Here is a 22,757-nt window from a genome sequence, read left to right on the forward strand (position 1 = left end):
TTCATTTACATTTTATTAAATTTAGACAATTTAAAAAGGCAATACAAAGTCTTTTTTTTTCTCCAAAGGCTAATTCATAATAAATGCTAATATGATGACGAAAATAAACATTTTCTACCAAATATATGCCCTACCATTTGCATATAGTTAAGAAATTAAACACATTTACCAATAAGGTTTTTTTTAAAGGAAGGCATTGGGTTATTAGTGAAGAAGACTTCTAAAGAGCAGCAAAACCAGATATTTATGTTCAATATTTTGGTAACATATAAAAAGCCTGAGATTCATCCTGCATTCCTTTCCCAATTGACCATAATTTTGTCAAAATGGGTGAGGGGAAAAAAAGTAACCAACAAGAAATTCAAGAAACTAGTATTATAAAACAACAGTGTTCAAGTTTACGGCTGTAACTATAAGGCTTAATGTTTTTAGTAACTTCTTCATTAACACATGGCCTGAAGAAACTACAAAGCTTTGAAATACTGTAGCTCTAAAATAAGTTACATTGTTATTGATTTTTGGTGTTTCCTGGCAAGACATTCCCACTATGCTCTGAAATGTGACAAAGAGAGTGAATTAAAGGGACTTTGGCTTAAAGGCTTTTCTAAAAGCCATGAATATTTGAAAGGATGATGAACTAGACAAGAATAGAAGCTTCTAAAGTTGCACATTGGTAACCACATGCATATATGATATGACATATTTTGATGTATAAAATGTAAACGTGAGGAGCTGTGGGGTTAAGTGACTCAGGTCTGTGCAGACTTAGATATACAGAGTCAGGTGAATAATACAACCGTCTATGTGAAGGTAAGGCCAGCCTCATGGTACACTTTGAAGACTTTCTCAATGGCGTTGACATAGGCAGCTGTCCTCAGATCCAGCCCAAGGTTATACCTGTTAGCTGTGCGCATGATTTGCTAAAAGGACGAAAGATGAAATATGTGAACAATCTGATCATTTCCGAAGCAGCATTTTACATAATGCAGGTTCTTAATACATCAAACTAGCCTAAACACAGACAGACTAGAAGGCTGCCTCCAGAGACAGCATTTTAAGGCATTATATATGTACTCTCATAGTAAATATTTTTTTAAAAGGCATCATAATAATGCTGCCTTGAACAATACCTAATTTTTGAGGGCATCATCGCATGTATCCTTTATGGAGAAGCCAATATAAGAATACAATGTGATGAGCACAGTAAAAAAATAAATACAAGATGGATATCGAAATGTTGATTATAAATGAACATATTCTATTTAATACAGAAAAGAAAAAATAAAATAGCTTTATTAAACAGTCTAAAAAACTATTTAACCAATAACTGTGTGTGTGCTATTTACAGAGTATTGTGCTGTTAGCTTAGCAACATTACAGTCAGAATAAGAGAAGTTACAGTCTGAATAAGAGAACTTGGGGGGGTGGAAAAACTTAGTAAATAAATACTGAGCAAATCCTATAACTAATGCTTTCAATAAATCACAAACTGGGTGTGGTGAATGATATAGGAATCCATTTAATGGGCTCGATCTCATTTCCAATTCACAAACAAAAGACTGACAGCAACAATAGAACATGAATGAACAGATGCTGTTCTCTGGTTACCAGATTCCAGTCTTACACAAAAGCCGTTGCTAGGTGAGTAACAAGTAAGAGTATCTGTTTGTTTCCATGTTCAAAGACAGAAAGGATTGTGCTGGAGGGGCATTTATGCAGTATAACATTAAACTTACATGTGGAAATGTTAGATACCATCTAACGCAACCATAATCAGCGATGTTAACAACTGATTAATGAGGCATTGTCATTAATAATTTAGAGATTAATGGGAGAACATCTTACTTTGACTGGCCAGTGTAGTGGAATGCTACATTTATTATTCGACTTAAAAATAATAAAAATAAAATAACACATAATAACTACATATAGTTTTCTTGGAGAAAGAATAATAATATTAATAATTAAAAATGTTTATTAGTAATTATAAAGAACATATTAATGCCTTATTCTGCATGACCATATTCTACATCCCTTAATTGGTAACACTTTACAATAAGGTTCATTAGTTAAACATTAGTTAATGTTTTAACTATCATGAACTAACCATGAGCAATACATTTGTTACTGTATTTACTAATCTTCATTAACAGTAGTTAATGAAAATACAGATGTTCATTGTTTGTTCATGTTAGTTCACAGTGCATTAACTAATGTTAACAAGATTTTAATAATGTATTAGTAAATGTTGAAATAACAGTAACAGATTAATAAATGCTGTATAAGTGCAGTTCATTATTACTTCACGTTAACTAATGAACCATTTTGTAAAGTGTTACAGTTAATAGTGAGAATTGGACCCTAATCTAAAGTGAGACCATTTTGATATAATCTATAAATAAATAAATTAAATAGATTATGATATATGTATATAAACTTACTCTGGCAGATCGCTCCATTGTGTAAGCCAAACCAGAATGCACAATGTCCTTTTCGGAAGCTCCCTAGCAGATGAGCAAAACAAGTTTATAAAAGGTCTAGTAGTCTTATTTAAAATGGTTAAGAAAGACAAATTATGTGACAAGAGCTTTTGCATTTATACTTACAGCAATCCTGTCTTGAAATTCAGATGTGGGAACAATAGGTATGGCTCCACCATGTTTCCCAAACTTCCTTTCCAGACTTTCCTGGACAGACACTGCCAAAATACACATTAGATCCCCATTAGGAATGAGCAAACTGACACATGGATAGTAATGGTCAAATGTTGCGTTTCCCAAAACAAAATCCTTATTCTCTGTTACTGCTTCTCTGAGATCCAAATCTGTGATTGATTAAGTTAAATATTTCATAAAGGGTGCAATAAAATATGGTGATGGCATCAGTATATGTATACACTAAAATCACACCATTCGACAGATTTTTCATATGACAGTGAGATGTCATAATTTGCATGAGAAAATGGAGGATTTATGGACAGACAGTGACAGTAGTATTCGTCTGTGTCTTCCCGTTTCTGTCTCCCTCTGTGTTCTATCCGTCTGTACCATGTGACTAGCAGTAAATTGGAGGTCATTTTAGGCCAGTCAGATGAAAGGCGGGACAGAGGACGTGTTTGTGTTTTCTGTGTGTTTACGTGCCCAGATCCTCTCAAGGGGGCATCAGTGCCACTGTATTTGCTTGTGGGAGCAGAATAAACAAAGTGAACAAAAATACCACATGTGCACCTCCAAAATAATCTTGTTTAGAGCAATTAGACAATGGAAAACAAGCCCTTCCAGAGAACTAAATTAACTGATCATCACTAAGACCGGTAACTGATTTGCAAACAATTATCGCATTCATGCTAGATTTCTATCAGCAAACACTCCACTCTATGTACAGAAGCATTGCTGTTTTACTGCATGACTAAACATCACATTTCCCGGGAAACATATTTTTGACTTACTAAGGAGATGGTAGTTTGAGTCCCTTTCGTACTTGAAGGTCAGTCTGCCATAACTGACGTGGTTAAGGTTCTTCAGCCACTCAAAGTAGGAGACCGTCACACCTCCAGCATTCAGGTACATGTCCTATTTATGCATATGAATATTTATGCATGTATTTATTTAGTTTTAGTGGCATATTAGCATCAAATGCTATACCTGTATCAAAAAATATATATAAAACGTCTATAAATAAGGTAAATAAAGTTTTATATATGCATATACTATGTAATGGCTGATGTCTGGGAGGCCAGCCTACGAAATCTTCAACCTTATTAAATATTATAAAACATTTGTAACCATATTACATAGTTGTGCTTGGGGTCAAGTGTTATATTTGTTATAACAATGAAACATGCCAAATTGTGCAGACATAATTTTTTGACCAGGCTGTCAAACAAATAAATTGTGAACATGCAAAAACAAGAGAAAACCAATAAAATATTAACAACTGATTATGGGGTAGTCAGTGGATGCTTTTTCCTGTGAGTTTTTTGTTTTTCTATGATTTTTTTTTTTTTTTTAATAGTAAAATAATTCTGTTAAATAATTTTGTCAGACAAATACCTTACCCAAGTTTAGTGTTTTGTTTTTCTTTCATATTTAAAATATATAACATAATATAAAACATATAAAATCATCCCCTCCGGACATCACTTGCACCACTACAGCAAATCAAATATGTATAAAAAATCTTTATATTTAGATTTAATATTAAAAGAACATTTGGGACTGGAAAACGTACAGGGATCACCATGATATTCCTCTCTAGGAATATCTTGTCTGCCTCAGGTGTAGTGGGACCGTTGGCTCCTTCAGCAATGATCTGTGAAAATAAGAAGTGTTACTCTGAAGTCTTAATTTTTTTTTATATTCTTATTGTAGATTCTCTGGAGTAGCATAACACAATCAAAAACTCATATGTATGACTCATATATGTTGGCTCTTGACCTCTGACCTTGGCTTTGATATTGTTGGCATTTTTCTTTGTAAGCTGTTTTTCACTTGCAGCAGGGATCAGGATATCACACTGAGCTTCCAAGATACTGCCTTCATATGGTGTGGCCTTGGGGAAGCCAACAATGGTTCCATTGGCCTGAAAAAAATATTTATATTAATACACTCAGATTATAGAGTTGCACATCCTACATGTAGTACTGCTAAACGACCACAAGGTGGCTGCCTTACAGTGAATATTTTTACAATGCATTAAGGTTCAACCAGAATGTTACTATAAAGCAGGCCTGGTGCCACAAAAGGGTAAAATAGGGTAAAATAGGGCATTGCCCCCTCAGATCTAATTTGTGCATTTACCGATTTTAACAGAGGGGGACCCCCCTAGCTACCCACCCAGTTTGTGTGTCCTGCCACCGGCTGTGCTGCAAAGGAAATAAGCGATTCACACTCACCAGCTTATAGTCTTCCAGCTCTTTGGGATCGATGCCGTTAGGGTTCCAGATGCTTCCGTCCAGCTCTCCAACACCCACACACTTTGCTCCGTAACGGTGCAGGTAACGCATGGAGTGCAGGCCCACATTACCAAAACCCTACCACAGAAATTTGGAGACTGCATTAAATATTATTCAAACTGGCAGCTGAGCTGAAGGTGATGTGTAATGCTGATGAATTTAGTGCAAGAACATAACTAAAGATCTGAATACACTGCTAAACAGCCAGCATTTCAGTCTTGTGTGCTACAGTGAAAATGTCTAAACATCCTTAAAACGAAATACATTTATTTCAGAAGTTAAAGATAATGCAAATTACTTTTAGAGAATGAATTAAGTTTCATTTTATTAACCTATTAACAAATAGTTTAATCATAAACTCACTATATTTTCATTTCTGATCTTATGGAATTTTACCACAATTCAATTTACAGTATGTGGTAGACAAAAGATACTGGTGAATAAAATGACTTTTTTGTATGTAGACATATTTTACATTTATACTGTACCAGATGAATGAGTTAAATCATGTTCTTGGTGAAGAATGAGCAATATTAGAATCTTTAAAAAAAAAAAAAAACATCCTGTCCATTTTAATTTAAATTATATTTATAATTATATTTACAATATTTTAAAGGTGCCCTGCAAAAATTGAATTTACCTCGGCATAGTTGAATAACAAGAGTTCATTACATGGAAATGACATACAGTGAGTCTACAGTGAGACACCATTGTTTCCTCCTTCTTATATAAATCTCATTTGTTTAAAAGACCTCTGAAGAACAGGCGAATCTCAACATAACACCGACTGTTACGTAACAGTCAGGATCATTAATATGTATGACCCAATATTTACATATGCCAGCTCATGTTCAAGGCATTAGACAAGGGCAGCCAGTAACGTCTGGATCTGTGCACAGCTGAATCATCAGACTAGGTAAGTAAGCAAGAACAATAGCGAAAAATGGCAGATGGAGCAATAATAACTGACATGATCCATGATATCATGATATTTTTAGTGATATTTGTGAATTGTCTTTCTGAATGTTTCGTTGCTAATGTACTGTTAAATGTGGTTAAAGTTACCATTGTTTCTTACTGTATTCATGGAGACAAGACTGTTGTTATTTTCATTTTTTAAACACTTGCAGTATAATTCATAAACACAACTTCATTCTTTATAAATCTCTCCAACAGTGTTTAATGTTAGCTTTAGCCACGGAGCACTATCAAACTCATTCAGAATCAAATGTAAACATCCAAATAAATACTATACTTACGTCATGCAGACATGCTGCATGACGGACACTTTGTAAAGATCCGTTTTGAGGGTTATATTAGCTGTGTGAACTTTGTTTATGCTGTTTAAGGCAAGCGTGAGCTCTTGGGGCGTGGAGCACGAGATTTAAAGGGGCTGCATACCCTGCATCGGCACATTTATAATGATAGGCAGTTAAAAAAAACTATGGGGTATTTTGAGCTGAAACTTCACAGACACATTCAGGGGACACTTAAGACTTATATTACATCTTTTGAAAACATGTTCTTCAGCACCTTTAATTTCTCACATTACAAAAAAGTCTCACAAAAAAAAACAGTAAAATTAGTAACACTTTACAATAAGGTCTCATTTGTTAACATTAGTTAATGCATTAACTAACATGAACTAACAATGAGCAATATATTTTTACAGCATTTATTAATCTTTTTTTAATGTTAATTTAATAAAAATGTTCATGTTTATGTCAGTTCACAGTGGATTAACTAATGTTGACAAATACAACTTTTGATCTTAAAATGCAAATGTTGAGATTAATAAAGATTAATACATGTTGTATAAGTATTGTTAATTGATAGTTCATGTTCATGTAGTTAACTAATGTTAAATGAAACCTTATTGTAAAGTGCTCCCATAAAATTAGAGTGTTTTCAATCAGATACATAGGAAGTGTAACATTTGAAGGTTTCACACTCTTTTAATCATTCCTTACGAATATTGATTGGGTGTCTAAAAGCACACACTGAATATTTAAAGTCCTTAGATAAGCAAAGTCAGAATGATCCATGTCAGCGTACACTAAGTGCTGGCATAGAGTCATGAGGTAATGTACAATGTGCCTGTAAGCAGCACCATGATAGCAGAATATACAGAATGCACTTTTCTCTTTTAGATAAACATCCTAAATCAAAAACATATTTAAAGTTGCATAAAGAGAGTAATTCTTCAGCCAACTGATTTGATATGACTAAAAACTACGTTTAAATCAAAAAATAAGAAAATCAAATCGTAATATCATAAACTTGACATGTGGTTTATGTGTTACTGACATGTACAAACCTGAATGACAAACGTCTTGTCTCCAAACCCAGGAGTCAGTCCCAGCTGGCTCATGTAAGCAGCCTCATTGACAAAGTTTTCAATGCCATGGAAGACTCCACGACCAGTGGCAGATATACGACCGTGGATTCCACCCTGGCTGATGGGCTTACCGGTAACACAGGCATGAGCATTGATATCCTGATAAAGAAGAATGATACAGAAGAATTATAAATACATAGAGCCCTTCTAAGCATTAGAAGAATGTTGTTTGCATTCAAACATAATAATCTAAAGCAAATTATGAGACCTCTGTGTTAGCTTGTCATGAGAGATATGAGTACATGGTATAACAATCTGTTGATGTCTCAGTATATCTCTCACGTCCTTTCATTTATCTAGCTACCGGGCAGCTCACAAAAGGAACAGAACGTCACGGCTACCAAGACAAAGCAAATGACTGCCATGGGAGGACAGACTGTATTGAAAGAGTCTGTCATTAGAGGGTGGAAAAACACAGGAGCGCTTTGTTCTCATGGTCTCATAAACACCACGCTCTTTGTCAGGGACAGTAAAGGCTCTAGGCACTGATTCACCAGCATAGCGATTGTTTTAAGTTCTTACAGATATCCTGTGTGATTTTTCAACATGACTACAATATGTGAAAATGTGTAATAGAAATCACTGCACCATATCAAGGTAATGTATGCATACAATTATCTTAAACATACATGTATGCACTTATTTACAGCATTTAGCATACATTTATCTACGATATTATGCTATAAAATGTGTTTTTGTGGAGGGAAAAAAAAAAACAAAAACAAAAAAAAACATTTTTATGACAGTCTAAATATCTTGTTTACAGTCAGCTACACACAAATGCAAAGAGAAAAATAAATAACAGTGCTACTACAGAGATAAACTCAAATGCTTTATGAAGTTTTGCCATATGCTATGCTACAAATACATTCTTATCCTGCTGAAATGGGGCACTTTATTCCAGTGACGTATATATGAAACAAATCTATCAGCACCAAAATATCGCTGCTTGTTAGTACATTTACAACATGTAAGTGCAAAAATAATATATAAATTATGTCCATAGGCATATGAGGTAATAATATGGCAGCATGCCAAACACACCAATAAAAATGTTTCCTTATAGATTTTGCTAAAGCAAACCAGTTGCGTATTACACAAACACTAATCACATTCAACTTACATGATGGCCCATTGTGTTAGCATACGTGTCAGCAATCCAGGACATTTCCCTTTCTCCTGTGCTCATATCTGGGGCGGGGACATCAATGCCAGGCCCTAATGCAGGAAACAGAAATGACTGTATCTATCTTAAGTATCTGTGCAGTTTTTTGAGAGAATGTACAGTGTTGTTAGAGAGGAATGTGAGAAGCCAGCATAAAAAAATAAATAAATAAAAAAAATCAACTACCTAAGGAATGTTGGCTCTATTACAAGCTCTTTAAACACATGTAATATGAATACAGTTTATATAGTGTTTCAGGTTACAGGTTATACTTACCTGTAATGTAGAAGTGGTGCCAATAGTCACTTAACTGTTAATCTGTGCTATCTGATGTATTACCTGACTATTGTTCCTGAGTGCGATTGTGTCTAATCTGCAATAGAGTTCCGGTCTCATTCTAGTCCAAATAGTAAAATATGCTTATCAGATGTCATTAGAAAACAACAAATATTGATAAACTACTGTTCACTATAAAAAATAAATAAATAAATAAAACACTTTTTTTTCAGTAATATGCACTACATTGTGACTAGTAGGCCCTGACAGATTCTGCTGACTTGTTTTGCATTTGCAACACTGATACTTGGGGAAATTCTGCAGAATTCTACCAAATGAATACAATGTGTTAAACAGAAGACTATTCATTTTTATAGGTGGACAAATAATATTAGGCAAAATATTTAATAAACATGCACAAGAAATGAGGGATGTGTAGACTTTTGCACATGAATGCATTCCAATTCTGCTGAGCTTTTTGCTTAACCGGGAGCAGATTGAGTGAGTGCCTGCTCAAAACTCACCAATGAAGCCCTTTTTAGCCAATTCAATGGTAAACCTTCTTGTGATCTTCTCCAGTTCTGTGTCCTGTGTAAGGAAAGAAAAAAATTGAGGAACATCAGTGACTATAATGTGTTTAATAATATGGAAGTATACATTTGGAATAGTAGTAGTATTAATATGCCATGTCAGCATCTGAGGCTATCTTCATGGCAAAAAAAAAAAAAGAGTTACAAAAAATACAAGAGTTGCATAAATACAATAAAATTAAAAACCAAACAAAAAGAAAAAAAACATTGCAGTTAATATTATACAAAATATTTTACATTAACATATGATAAAAATTCAATGCCTTTTCAAGTAAAAAACTCCCTAAACATGTCCTTAAGTGAGCTTACTGCATAAAAACGTTGTCTACTTGCATTATATGTGGGACAGTCCAAAAAAATATGTTTAATAGAAATGTATAAACTTGCATACATAGAGTGGGGCTTCGCCTTTAAGCAAAAATGCATTAAGTCAATCTTGTATGACCTATGCAACATCTAGAGAACAACACTTGATCAAAAATTGTTTAAAAAAAATAAATTTAAAGTCTGTATACTTTAAGAAAGTATTGCTTGAGCATTCATTGCTCCAGTTTATACAGGGAGTCTGTGATCTGAATGCTAAACTAAATACGGCATGTTTAATTCACCAATGATAAAATACAAACAAACAAACAAACAAAGGACAGTCGCTTCGCTTCAGAAGGCCTTTATTAACCTCCTGGAGCCATATGAATTATATTTTTGATGGATGGGTGCATTTTTGGGGAGATTCAAAACAGGCCCCCGGTTCACTACCATTATAAAGCTTGGTAGAGCTAGAATATTTTTAAATATATCTCTGATTGTGTTTGTCTGAAAGAAGATAGTCATACACACCTAGGATGGCTTGAGGGTGAGTAAATCATGGAATAATTTTTAGGTGAACTATCCCTTTAACAGCACAGGCATTAAACCTGGTAGGATTTCTCTCTGAGAGTCAAGAAATCTTTAATAAAAAATAGCATAGACAAATGCAGCTGCACTGGAAATTATGTTCTAGCTCTTCAAAAACACTGCAACAAAAAATTAATAAATACAAATAAAATATAAACATAGCTGTTCATTTATTTTCAGGAATATTTAAAATTAGAGTGTAATTAATTCTGAAAATTATTTAATTATGAAATCATAATTACACAGGGAACATGAAAACACTCACAGAGTAATTCTTTGGGTTAATTTTCACTCCAGCTTTAGCTCCTCCAAAAGGCACATCTGTTGAGAGCATAGTTTGTGTGGATGATTATGTGTTCATACTAACAACGACAACCAAACAAATTAGAGCACAGAACTTACCCACAACTGCACATTTGTATGTCATTAGTGAGGCGAGGGCTTTCACCTCATCGACTGACACCTCTGTGCTATAACGGATACCTGGAGAAACAGAAGTTGAGTCTTCATCACACTTTAGGTCTATGCAAATAACATCTGTAGATCAGTGAAATCAAGGATCAAAATAAATCACAAGGATTATAGCCCATTTTAATGTGTTTGATGCCAACACAGGAAATTCTCTATTGATTAAAGCTAAAGGAAACACAGACTACAACACTTTGATAATGTGTTATATAATTCAAGCCTTTTTTTAGGATGGCTAAAAGCTCTTGACTGAATAACTGAATAAAAGCTGCCAAAAATGTGCCCACTGTAAAGGTGGCCCTTGCTTGTCAGTTAAAATAGCATCAATGAACTGGACAGTATGATGTTTGAAGTAGGAGGCCTGGAACATTCCAATAGTTTAACTGCCATGTGCAAAAAAAAAAAAAGGTCTACAGTTCTAAAGAGGGGAAATTTTGTGTAGCAGGACAGGCAGCAAACCAACCACTTTGATGACTCACTCTCTCCAGCAAACTATGAGGGAAGAAAATCTAGGCAGGGACCAAAATGGGTGTGGTTAAAGCCAAAGTGACTTCCCAAAACATCTTTGTTTTCAATCATCCTCAAAAGTTCTGCTAGGATGGCACTGGAAAGTTTCTTGATTTCATGGATGAGGAGCTAGTAATTCATCTCAAATTACTGTTAGCATCAAATAAAGATAAAAGTGCAGCTTTAAACAAGTCTCTCTGCAGAGTTTATTGGTGACTGCGTAAGGAAACTTTAAAAAGACAGCTGCATTGGCACTTTTGTATGCATACTGTGAATTTCTACTGTACAAATTCAGGGGGTCCAAAGTCTGCATTCTCTTACCTATTATAACCACGTTTTGCTTAATCTGCTTACTTATTTTACCAAATAAAAGTATAAAATTGCTGAGCATATTATTATTTAAATAGTTTCCTTATGCCCGCATAAAAGCCAATACTGTAGAAAACAGTACATGACAAATTACAGCCATTAACTTTTTTTTATGGCTGTAAAAAGACCAATTTTGACCTCCTCCTCCATGTGAACTGGTTATGGAGGCTTTTACACATTACCTTAATCAGAGACGTCCTGACACAAAGTTGCAAAACATAAGATGTTTTGTCTGGTTAACATGTTGCCTGACTTCAAGGTAAAACCACTGACTAAAGCACTAAGCTAATTTACAAACTCAACAGTTTAAAGTCTCGCCATCAATTCACTCACTGTCTTACTAAAAGCTCCCACTGATTCTACTCAATACAAGATCAAGCAGTGAACATTAGAAGATTTCTTCCAAAACTTTGTTGATCAGTTCAGCCTGAATCATGTGCAATTTAGACTACTTAAAATGGTGGTTAAAGGAAATGTGATGCAAGTTGTCTTATTTGTTCATTCTACTGTTTAAGGTGATGATATTTAAACTAAATAGTTTAAAAAAGCTGAAAGGATGGAGCTTCCACTCAAGGAAACTGCTGAGAGATTGAACTGCCCTCGGTTCTTCCACCTCCCTTCCTAAATAAAGCATTGCGCAGTCAGTCCTGACAAAGCAAAATGTAATGCTCTTACAAACAACTCCAGGATAGGTCAAGCTTCATATAAATGTCTCTTACACAAACACATTCCATTGATAATGAATGAGTTCACAACTTCTAAAAAGTACACAAATATCTCTGCAAAGATAAAACTGTAATCTATATGATATAAAAAACAAGATAAAGAAGCAGAACTACCCTATAAAATAAACACAGGAACAGGACAGGCAGCATTCCCGCTACAATACTTTACAAACGAAGACCTAAAATGGTGAAGAAATGCAGGACATATTTCTTTATACATTTGTTTAAAAGCCTTTCCAATTCCATTCTCCTATATATTATAAAATATAAAATGCAATGTGTATAAAAGGGTTAGTTCACCCAAAAATGAAAATTTTGTCATTTATTACCGATTTCAAAACACTGCTTCAAGCTTCGGAGCAAATGAATCAGTGTATCGAATCATGATACAGATCGCGTATCAAACTGCCAACGGCTGAAATCATGTGACTTTTGTGCTCCGAACAGCAAATTCGATACACTGATTCATTTATGCTCCGAATCTTCCTGAAGCAGTGTTTTGAAATCGGCCATCACTAAATAAGTCGTTACTTTGTTTTTTTTGGCGCACTAAAATATTCTCGTTGCTTTATAATATTAATATTGAACCACTCTACTCACATGAACTGATTTAAATATGTTTTTAGTACCTTTATGGATCTTGAGAGAGGAAGTGTCATGGCTCCCTATGGAGGCCTCACGGAGCCATCAGATTTCAACTAAAATATCTTAATTTGTGTTCCGAAGATGAACGAAGGTCTTACGGGTTTGGAACGGCATGAGGGTAAGTAATAAATGACAGAATTTTCATTTTTGGGTGAACTAACCCTTTAAGGTATTTATAGATACTGTTAAACCTGTTGGAAAACCCATCTTGTGCTGAAACAAATGAGCCACCCACTGGTTCTACCAGCTTAAGGTGGTCAAAGGATGATTTGGAACATGGTATTTATTTCTGTCTGTTCTAAGATGGGCACAGGCTAGTGACCATCTTACACCACCTATTGAACACCTTAGACAAGCTAACAAGCCTGAACCAGAAAGATAATCAATAAAACCAGTTTATTCGAATATAGCACATAAATAGAAACAGTTTATTACCAGTTACAGTACATTCCATAATGTTTTTATTGTGGTGTTTGAAAATTCGTACAATAAACGCTTGCACACGAATAGTCGCAGAGTGTCGCTGCTGCGCAACTAAAACGCAGGATCTTTTCCAAGTTCCTGGCACGCAAGGCCTATCATTTATCACCACCTGTCTGTCAAAATACAGAGACGAAGCTTGTAAATAAATGTCTTGCAGACACTCAGAACTAAGTCATCAAGATGCAAAACTTAAGAAAATGATGCTACAGGTAAGTGCTATGTGTTTTAGCTTGCATGTTTACTCTCGAGAACGCGACTGCTTCCTATTATTCCCGGTCTAATGAATTCATGAATTTAAACTTAACTTACCTCCTTTACACGGAGTCCTGTGCTGGCTGTGTTGAGCTCTGTAGCCCTCGATCATCTCCCACTCCCCGTTGTCTCTCTTGATGGGGAATGACACGGACAGGACATGGTTGCAGGGCTTGATGATCTTGAGGATCCCTCGGACTCTGTGCCTCTTCTGCTCGGGCGTTTCTCTCGTCTTGAGATCGTGCACGAGTTTGTCCTCCACGATAGAAGCTCCGCGGTCGAAGAAACCCTCGACCATCCTAAAGAAGTTGGGGTCATCGTCTTTCTCTCCTACGGCTTCGCTGTAACGGCGGACCCGCATTAGAGTCGCCGAAGCGGGCAGAGCGGAATCGACGCATCCCGAGGCCAGCGAGCTGCTGGCGGCTGCGCGTGTGACGAGCTCCCCCAGATACCTATACATGACTTTGAACTAACAAATTAACTAACAATATCTATAAAGGGAAAAAACTAAGACAGACAGTGTCAAAGAGTGGGTCGGGGTGAATAAACGGACACCACGACGTCTCCTTTTCTGCTACACTAAATAAAGTGTCAGCTTGAATACAGTTTGCGAGTTGTTTTAACAGTCAGACAGGCGTGCCGTGGGTCTCCACCTCAAGCTGGGAGGCGCTCAGAGAGCAGGAACCATAAGCAAACATGCTTTGAACAAGTGTTTGCAACCTAGGGAAAAAGTATTACAAAAAGTATGTTAAAAGTATTAAAGTTGCTGCTGTCCAAATGTGTTGCCTGAACGTATACATACGCATATAATCTATAATAATAATAATCTCGCTCAAAAAAAAAAAAAAAAAAAAAAAAAAAAAAATATATATATATATATATATATATATATATATATATATATATATATATATATATATATATATAATTTTAATTAATATATATTTGTGGGCGGAAATGTTTTTTTAATATGTAGGCTAAGATATATATAAGTAATATCATATATTATATAATATTACGGAATTATATATGCACTAGTTATATCTCAAAATAGCATGGCACTACCATCTGATATGATCACTGTACTTTGGTACATTTACATTAATTTATTTATTCATTCCAAATATGGAATACAACAAGTGATTCATCTAAAGGAGGCAATAACTATACAGAGTTTCAGACATTCTCTAAACTACTCTATTGTTTGTCATCATTGTTTACCCTATTGCTGTTATCCTTTTTTTATTGCTTGTGCACTGTAAAGCATCTTTGAACACTGGACAGGTGCTATATAAATAAAACTTATTATTATTATTATCTAGAATAGTACAGCTAGAATTTGGAGGGATTTAAGAAATAGTGAAAGCATATAAAATTATATTTTATGGTACTGCCTTTTTTGGTACCCTATATTTTTTGATAATGGCATATTTATATATTTAATATATATATATAAAAATATATATTTTTTTTTTTTGCAATGAATGTAAAGCACTATTCACTTACTGTACATTAAAATATGCCATTAAAACAGAGTGTGATGTCTTTAAAAAACTGGATTAATGTAACTAAGTCATGATCACTGGAATTTCCTGTTTTCTTTTTTTTTTTTTTAAATATGGTGTGATTAACATTATTTCACTTTCACGTTTTGATTTACAACACAAACTGTGCGTGGTCATACCTTAAATGTGAATTTGTAAGTTGCTATATGGGGACTACAACGGTTTCCCAATTCACTAGAGCCCAAATTCGCTGTAATTGTCCTTAACTTAAACACTAACAGTAGTTAAAGGGATAGTTCACCCAATAATGAAAATCATCAAGTCATCATTTAATCATCCTCAAATTGTTCCAAACCTGTATGAATGTTTTTGTTCTGCTGAATATGGGAAGATATTTGGAAGAATGTCTGGAACCAAACAGAACCAAACAGATTTATTTATTTATTTATTTATTTTTTCCCAAATATCTTCCTTTGTATACAGCAGAACAAAGAAATTCATACAGGTTTGGAACTACTTCAAGGTGAGTAAATGATGACAGAATTTTCATTTTTGGGTGAACTATCCCTTTAAGGCTGGTTATTTCTCTGATAAAGGGCACAAGGTTATTCTGTTTTTACTTATCCAAACTGGCTTTTTCTTGTGCAGCCGAGGTCATGAGAGGTCAACTGAAGCCCTGCTGACAATGATTAGTTAGTGTCAGGGTTATTGGTCTTTTCCAGACCATGATAGAGCAGCTTCTTATCTTCAGTCTCATAAATCAGTTGTAGTGTTTGCTTCCTATCTGTAACCTAGTATTAGCATTTGTTCAGTGTAGTTTGTTTATTAAATGCAATATTTTGTGTAGGAATGGCACATGCAAGGATAATCAAGGGCAATGACCCTGTGTTTTGTGCGCTCTCTCTCTCTGTCTCTCTCTTTCTCTTTCTCTCTCTGCACACAAACAGATAAACCTCAAATAAGGCATTATTTGTATCTTTATTGTTCCTTTGTCACTACAAGGTGACAAAATCATATGTATTTATATTTCACCTGGGGTTACAGTGACATGGTTAGTTTTGTCATGTCTTCTTTGTGTCAGCTATAATTTGTTCCTGCCGGAAATACATCCTGTTCTGGAGATCAGCTCTATATTTCCTTCCGAGTGGAGGTCTGGACAATTTTTTGTAATAGTTATAAATTTCCATCTGGGCAGAAGTAGTACTTTGTAAAAAAAAAAAAAAAATCCCAAAGAGTCAAATTAGTCACCAAAGAGGGGTATATTGGGCCCTCGGGGGCAAGGCAGTGTCTGAGAATTGGAAAAAAAAAAAAGATGTAAAGAAAAAAATATTCAGATGTTTTATCAGGCCATTATTACTTTTACATTATGGCAGAAGGCCATGTGACAGAAAGATACTGTATAGGGGTTCAAAGTTTACCTATTGAAGTCTGGACCATTTTATATTTTACTTAAAATAAGTATCTATTAGAAACAAACAAACAACATGCATAATAATCAAAACACCCTTATCATTAGCAGAAAAATTTAACAAGTAATTTCAAAGTTTGAGTTGCCTCTCCTTGCCATCTACAAATAATTTTCCCCATTGTTTATTTTGAAATGCTCTAAATATGCTGGTTATTAATGGTAAATATAGATTTAAAAAACAGTTGGGGGGGGGATAGTCCCCCAAGCCAGCGGGGCCGTCCCCCAAGCCCATGGGGGACGCAATTGCGTACTTTGCGTGGTAGGTAAACACGCTACTGGAAGTGGACCGCAGCAATGGATTACTGTACATGACAGTAAGAAAAAAACATTTTTTTTTCTTACTATCTTACTTTTTTTTTTTAAAATGTGTGAATCAGCTGAAGCATGAAAATCTGTCTGTTCTCAGTCCTCTTTCTTCTTGTCAGTACCACCCCTTCATACCTCCATCCCAGGCTACAAATTCTGCCTGCAATAAATTACACTGTAGTTTGAAAGACGCTCTGTTATTGGTTCACGTGGTGCCTACACCCATCATCTGGTTGGTGAAGTTCTGGAGAGTCACTCGTTAAACTGCTGTTTTTCTTCTTTTGCTAAGTGAAAACAACTGATCCAGGAATGCACACTTGCACAGACACATTAAAATGCTTTGTTATTCCCAGCAGCTGTGGAGGTTTTACAGTGTATTTTAGCTTTTTCAACTGTATAGATGTATTTGGTTTGTTGATAATATTTAAAGGTATAATCAGTGTTATTTTAGTATTATTATATACTATTAATATTTATTCATATTTTTATTTTTGTGTTTTCAGTGTATATTTTACTTTTAGGTTTAACGTTTGTTTTGGTAATTTTGTTATGTGCTTTTGTAATTTTTGTGGGGTTTTTTTGTTTTGTTTTTGTTTGTTTTTTACTTTATTTTTATTTCAATTTTAGTACTTCAAATTAAAAATATGTAATTCAGTGAGTTGCCAAGGCAACATATGTCATTATCTTTTAAGTTTTTTATGTTTACATTTTTATCATCTTATACTTATTTTTCAGCTTTATTTCAATGAATGAAAACGATTTTTGATATTTTTATTTTTACTTAACAATAACAACATGGGTCCTCCCAAAAATTCTGTCATCATTTACAGTAACAATTGAAACATACTGGAAAATATCTTTTGTCTTATGTGAGTAAATGATGACAGAATTTTATTTTTTACTAAACTATCCCTTTCAAATTTATTTGGGCTTTTGTCTAGAGGGTTTAACTTACAGTATGCATTTCTGTTTTCCTACAGGTTACCATTTTAATCCACCCATAAATATGATAAAAGACCTGGCGAAATAAATCTTATGACTGTGCCATTATCAGTGCAACATAAGGACAGCAAAATGGCAAACAAACCAAAGATTCATGTGTTTTTGGGTGCCCCATGTCCCCAAGCCCTTGCTTTAGAGGTACAGGAGAGAGAAGTCCAGCACTGGAAGACAGTGGACCTCACTTGGAGTCAAGGCAGATTGATTCCCAAGGACACTGTCAGAGAGGTCCAAACAGATGAGTGTGGTGCAGTGACCAGTGGTAGACCGGAGTCTGCTGGTACCTCTGAGAGAATACCCGAGAGTATAGCGGACAAAACGGAAACATCCCAGGATAACAGTACTCCATCGGGCTGCAAGTGCTCTCAATCAAAGGAAGAGTCCAGTGAAGTAGAAGAGTTGTGTCCTGTATTGGTGACAGAATACCTAGATAGTTGTTTCTCCTGTCCTCAGACTAGTTTAAATGAACAGAGCAGAGATGTAAGGCCAACATCGCCTGTTTCCACAGAGACTGAGTATCTGAGTACATGGACAAAGTCCCAAGCCTTGCTTCTTCGAAGTAGAGTAGCCCGGTGTCCAACTTCTGGCTTTCTTGAAGATTTTCTTCTTGGCTCTCCACATACCCCACGCAAACAAATGGACTCGGCCTCCATTGGTTCTCCAGAATTGTACAGTCCTGTGGTCAGCCCTGAAGAGAGGGGCTTAGGAGGAACCTTGCAAAGCTCAGGAGAGTGGCATAATGACAGTCTAAGCCAAAGACAGCAGGAGAGAGGGGTGATTCTGGAAATAACATCTGACGGCATCCTCTGCTCTCAGGGCAATGCTATAGCTGAAAAACCTGTGGTTCAAGAGGAACTTGGGCTTAATATTGACTCACCGACTACAACTGCACAGGCTTCACCTAGTCCCACTACTTCTAAAAAGATGAAGTTGTCTCAGACTGTAAGTAAAACTAAAGAAACAACAGAGCAGAGGGTAAGATCTGCCGCCCCCCTCTGTGGTCCTACAACCCTGCTGGCCGGGTGTAAGACCCATGGTGTACGATATGCCATCTTAGTTGCTGTGGTGCACCCATGCCACCTAAAAGAGGTCAAAGTGAAAACTGGAGTTTCAGCTGGTAGCAGTGTACCTCTAGCAACGCTGATTGTCACCGACCAATCGGACGTGGAGATGAAGGTGGTTCTATGGCGGACATCTGCTTTCTGGGCTCTGACAGTATATCCAGGAGACATTCTGCTAATTACAGGTGAAACTATTGAGATTTCCCCATTAGATCTACAAATAAACACTTTTGATGGTGCATCTGGCAAAAATCAGAGTTAAAAGCGCCAAATATCCAGAAAAGTCAGGAATTTATGTTAATTCACAATCTTTGAAGTTAAATGTTGTGCATTCTCTAACTAAATAAGTATCTTCAAGAATAATTCAGAATCCATGTTTATATTCTTGTAATATAACATTACACACTATATATATATATATATATATATATATATATATATATATATATATATATATATATATGCACACTACCGTTCAAAAGTTTGGGGTCAGTAAGTTGTTTTACAAAATTTTTTTTAAAGAAATTAATACTTTAATTTGTAAAAAAATACATTACATTGCTCAAAAGTTACAGTAAAGACATTTTGTAATGTCTACTGACCACATACTGTATAGTACATACAATATACTCTGGAATCCAGAATTATTTTAGACCACATCATCTTTTTAAAAGCATGATTTTAATGTGTTACCGTGCAGTATGTTACTTCATAAATGAAAATGTAGAAGTATTGTTAACTGTATTTGTCAGAAGCATTTGAAGGAATTTTTTTCAATAGAATAGGTGTGAACATGGGAAATGAACCACTAAGGGAAAAAACAAGAATATCAGGATGATCCTCTGAAATAATGACCTGTCAGCCCAACAAATCGTGGATCAACTCAGCTCATTTAACCAAAATATACAAAACAACAGTGAATCATCTTAAATGTAGCTGGTCTAAATTGATGTGTGGCTGAAAAAAAAACCTCCTTAGATGTACTGTCTAATGAAATGTCCACAGTTGTCTTTCTGTCTTTTGTTTGGCAGATGTGACAGTGCACATAGACAAGTGGAAGGCTGAGACTGTCCTGCAGTCCTCCTTCACTAGTAAGCTGCTAAATCTGGGACAGGTCACGGGGGACCGTATTCCACTAGGTAATAGAAACGTAATTGCTACTGAGGTTTGTTGCCAGATTGAAAGTTCAAGTTCAAGGTATAGATGTTATATTGAAGTGTGTGTGTGTGTGTGTGTGTGTGTATATATAGATATATATAGATATGTTTTTTTTACCTTATGTTAATGCCTGTAATGATTGTCCCCTGCTTTTGTAATGCTGATCTTGTCTAGCCCCACAGAATTTGAACTGTCATACATTGAGAATGCTGTGTACTCATCTGTGTGAGAAGCGCCCCCTGCTGCTGTCTCTGCCTCCTCACAAGCCTCAGGATTTGAACTCCATCCCCTTCGTCCGCCTTGTAGCATTACGTCCTGACACATTGGTTCATGCTCTGCTTAGGGTTAAACACAGGAGATTAATTACAGGTATGGAACTGAATTGCAGTCCATTGTTTCAGATGATATAGCAGTGTGATACGAGAAACATAAAAAGTAGCGCTATTTTCCATTACCTGTGTGAATGGTATGATATGTAGGAAAATATCAGACCACTGGATGACATGATTGACCATTCAGAATAAGGTATTCCAGAGAAATTAAATAAATTCATTTATATGTGCCTTGTACAACATTCACTTCACACACATAGTCAAATCTCAAAGGCAACTAGATAACATATTTGTGACATAAAATTAATATCTCTGTAAAATAATTTTTAATATTGTTGTTAATAATAATAATAATAATAATAATAAATTATTATGAATATTTTTATTATTATAATAGCTTTTTATTATTTAGTAATATTTCTTCATTTAATATTTTTTATTTAGTAATAATAAACATTATTATTATTTTACAGTCACATTGACATACAACCTGAATTCCGGATATGTTAGGACATTTTTAAATTTGAATAAAATGAAAACTAAAAGATCATGTGATAAAATCACGTGAGTCAATATTATATTCACAATAGAACATAGATGACATAACAAATGTTTAAACAGAGAAATTTTACACTTTTATCCACTAGATGAGCTCATTTCAAATTTTATGCCTGCTACAGGTCTCAAAAAAGTTGGCACAGGGGCAACAAATGGCTGAAAAAGCAAGTAATTTTGAAAAGTTTCAGCTGAGAGTACATCTACAGTAGCAACTAATTAAGTTAATTGATATCAGGTCTGTAACATGATTAGCTATTAAAGGGATGTCTTAGAGAGGCAGAGTCTCTCAGAAGTAAAGATGGCCAGAAGCTCTAATCTTTGAAAGAGTGCATAAAAAGATTGTGGAAAACAATGTTCCTCAACATCAAATTGCAAAGGCTTTGCAAATCTCATTATCTACACTGCATAACATCATCAAAAGATTCAGAGAAACTGGAGAAATCTCTGTGCGTAAGGGACAAGGCCGAAGACCTTTATTGGATGCCTGTGGTCTTTGGACCCTCAGATGACACTGCATCACTCATCAACATGATTGTGTCAATAACATTACTAAATGTGCCCGGGAATACTTCCAGAAACCACTTTCGGTAAATACAATCCGCCGTGCCATCTGCAGATGCCAACTAAAGCTCTATCATGCAAAAAGGAAGCCATATGTGAACATGGTCCAGAAGCGCCGTCGTGTCCGAGGCTCATTTAAAATGGACTGTTTCAAAGTGGAAAAGTGTTCTATGGTCAGTCAGTTCCATTCTTGTTGGAAGTCACGGACACTGTGTCCTCCGGGCTAAAGAGGAGGGAGATCTTCCAGCGTTTAGTTCAAAATCCAGCATCTTTGATGGTATGGGGGTGCATAAGTGCATACGGTATGGGTAGCTTGCATGTTTTGGAAGGCACAATGAATGCTGAAAGGTTTTAGAGCAACATATGCTCCCCTCCAGATGATGTTTATTTCAGAAAAGGCCTTGTGTATTTCAGCAGGACAATGCAAAACTACATACTGCAGCTATTACAACAGCATGGCTTTGTCTTAGAAGTAGGGGCGTAGTTTGTGGGGGGATATTCAAATCCATCAGTTACAACCCCCCCAATACAATACAACTATACCAACGTTCAGCCCCTCCAAAATTGAAACCAAATCTACGCCCTTGCTTAGGAGAGTCCGGCTGCAGTCCAGATCTTTCACCTATAGAGAACATTTGGTGCATCATTAAACTAAAAAAATACGTCAAACACGACCACAAACTCTTCAGCAGCTGGAAACCTATATCAGGCAACACAATTCCAACACCAACACTCCAGAAGCTCATAACCTCGATGCCCAGATGTCTTCAAATGTCTTTTTTAACAGAGGAGATGCTACACCATGGTAAACATGCCCCTGTCCCAACTATGTTGAGACCTGTAGCAGGCATCAAATTTGAAATGAGCTAATTTTGTGCATAAAATTGTAAAATTTCTTAGTTTAAACATTTATGTTATCGATGTTCTATTGTGGATAAAATATGTGATTTGAAATTCTTTGTTTTCATTTTATACAAATTTTAAAAACGTCCCAACATTTCCGGAATTCGGGTTGTATATACACAATTTTTAGCCAAATTGTGCAGCCCTACAAACAAGCACAGCAAACTGGAACTTTTTAAT

At 35.4% G+C, this 22,757-nt stretch overlaps 2 protein-coding genes across 2 annotated transcripts in view; one reads left to right on the top strand and one right to left on the bottom strand.

Annotated features, from left to right (window-relative positions):
• glud1a (glutamate dehydrogenase 1a) lies at positions 1 to 14,370 on the bottom strand. Its single transcript, XM_067386172.1, has 13 exons — positions 13,784 to 14,370; positions 10,680 to 10,760; positions 10,543 to 10,598; positions 9,318 to 9,381; positions 8,476 to 8,570; positions 7,272 to 7,451; positions 4,895 to 5,032; positions 4,444 to 4,581; positions 4,231 to 4,311; positions 3,449 to 3,572; positions 2,607 to 2,698; positions 2,442 to 2,504; positions 1 to 920 (listed from the first exon to the last, which is right to left on the bottom strand). Exons 1-13 carry the CDS (start codon positions 14,184 to 14,186, stop codon positions 801 to 803), a joined length of 1,635 nt encoding a protein of 544 aa, XP_067242273.1. The 5' UTR covers positions 14,187 to 14,370; the 3' UTR covers positions 1 to 800.
• LOC137020508 (uncharacterized) overlaps positions 13,539 to 22,757 on the top strand; it is a 25,175-nt gene continuing 15,956 nt past the window's right edge. The window contains exons 1-4 of the mRNA XM_067386175.1: positions 13,539 to 13,683; positions 17,986 to 19,250; positions 20,097 to 20,204; positions 20,398 to 20,592. Coding sequence (XP_067242276.1) covers positions 18,041 to 19,250; positions 20,097 to 20,204; positions 20,398 to 20,592 — 1,513 coding nt within the window. The 5' untranslated portion in view covers positions 13,539 to 13,683; positions 17,986 to 18,040. The remainder of the gene's footprint in view (positions 13,684 to 17,985; positions 19,251 to 20,096; positions 20,205 to 20,397; positions 20,593 to 22,757) is intronic.

This window comes from Chanodichthys erythropterus, chromosome 5 (genome assembly GCF_024489055.1).
Source record: "Chanodichthys erythropterus isolate Z2021 chromosome 5, ASM2448905v1, whole genome shotgun sequence".
In the NCBI taxonomy this organism is placed as follows: Eukaryota; Metazoa; Chordata; class Actinopteri; order Cypriniformes; family Xenocyprididae; genus Chanodichthys; species Chanodichthys erythropterus.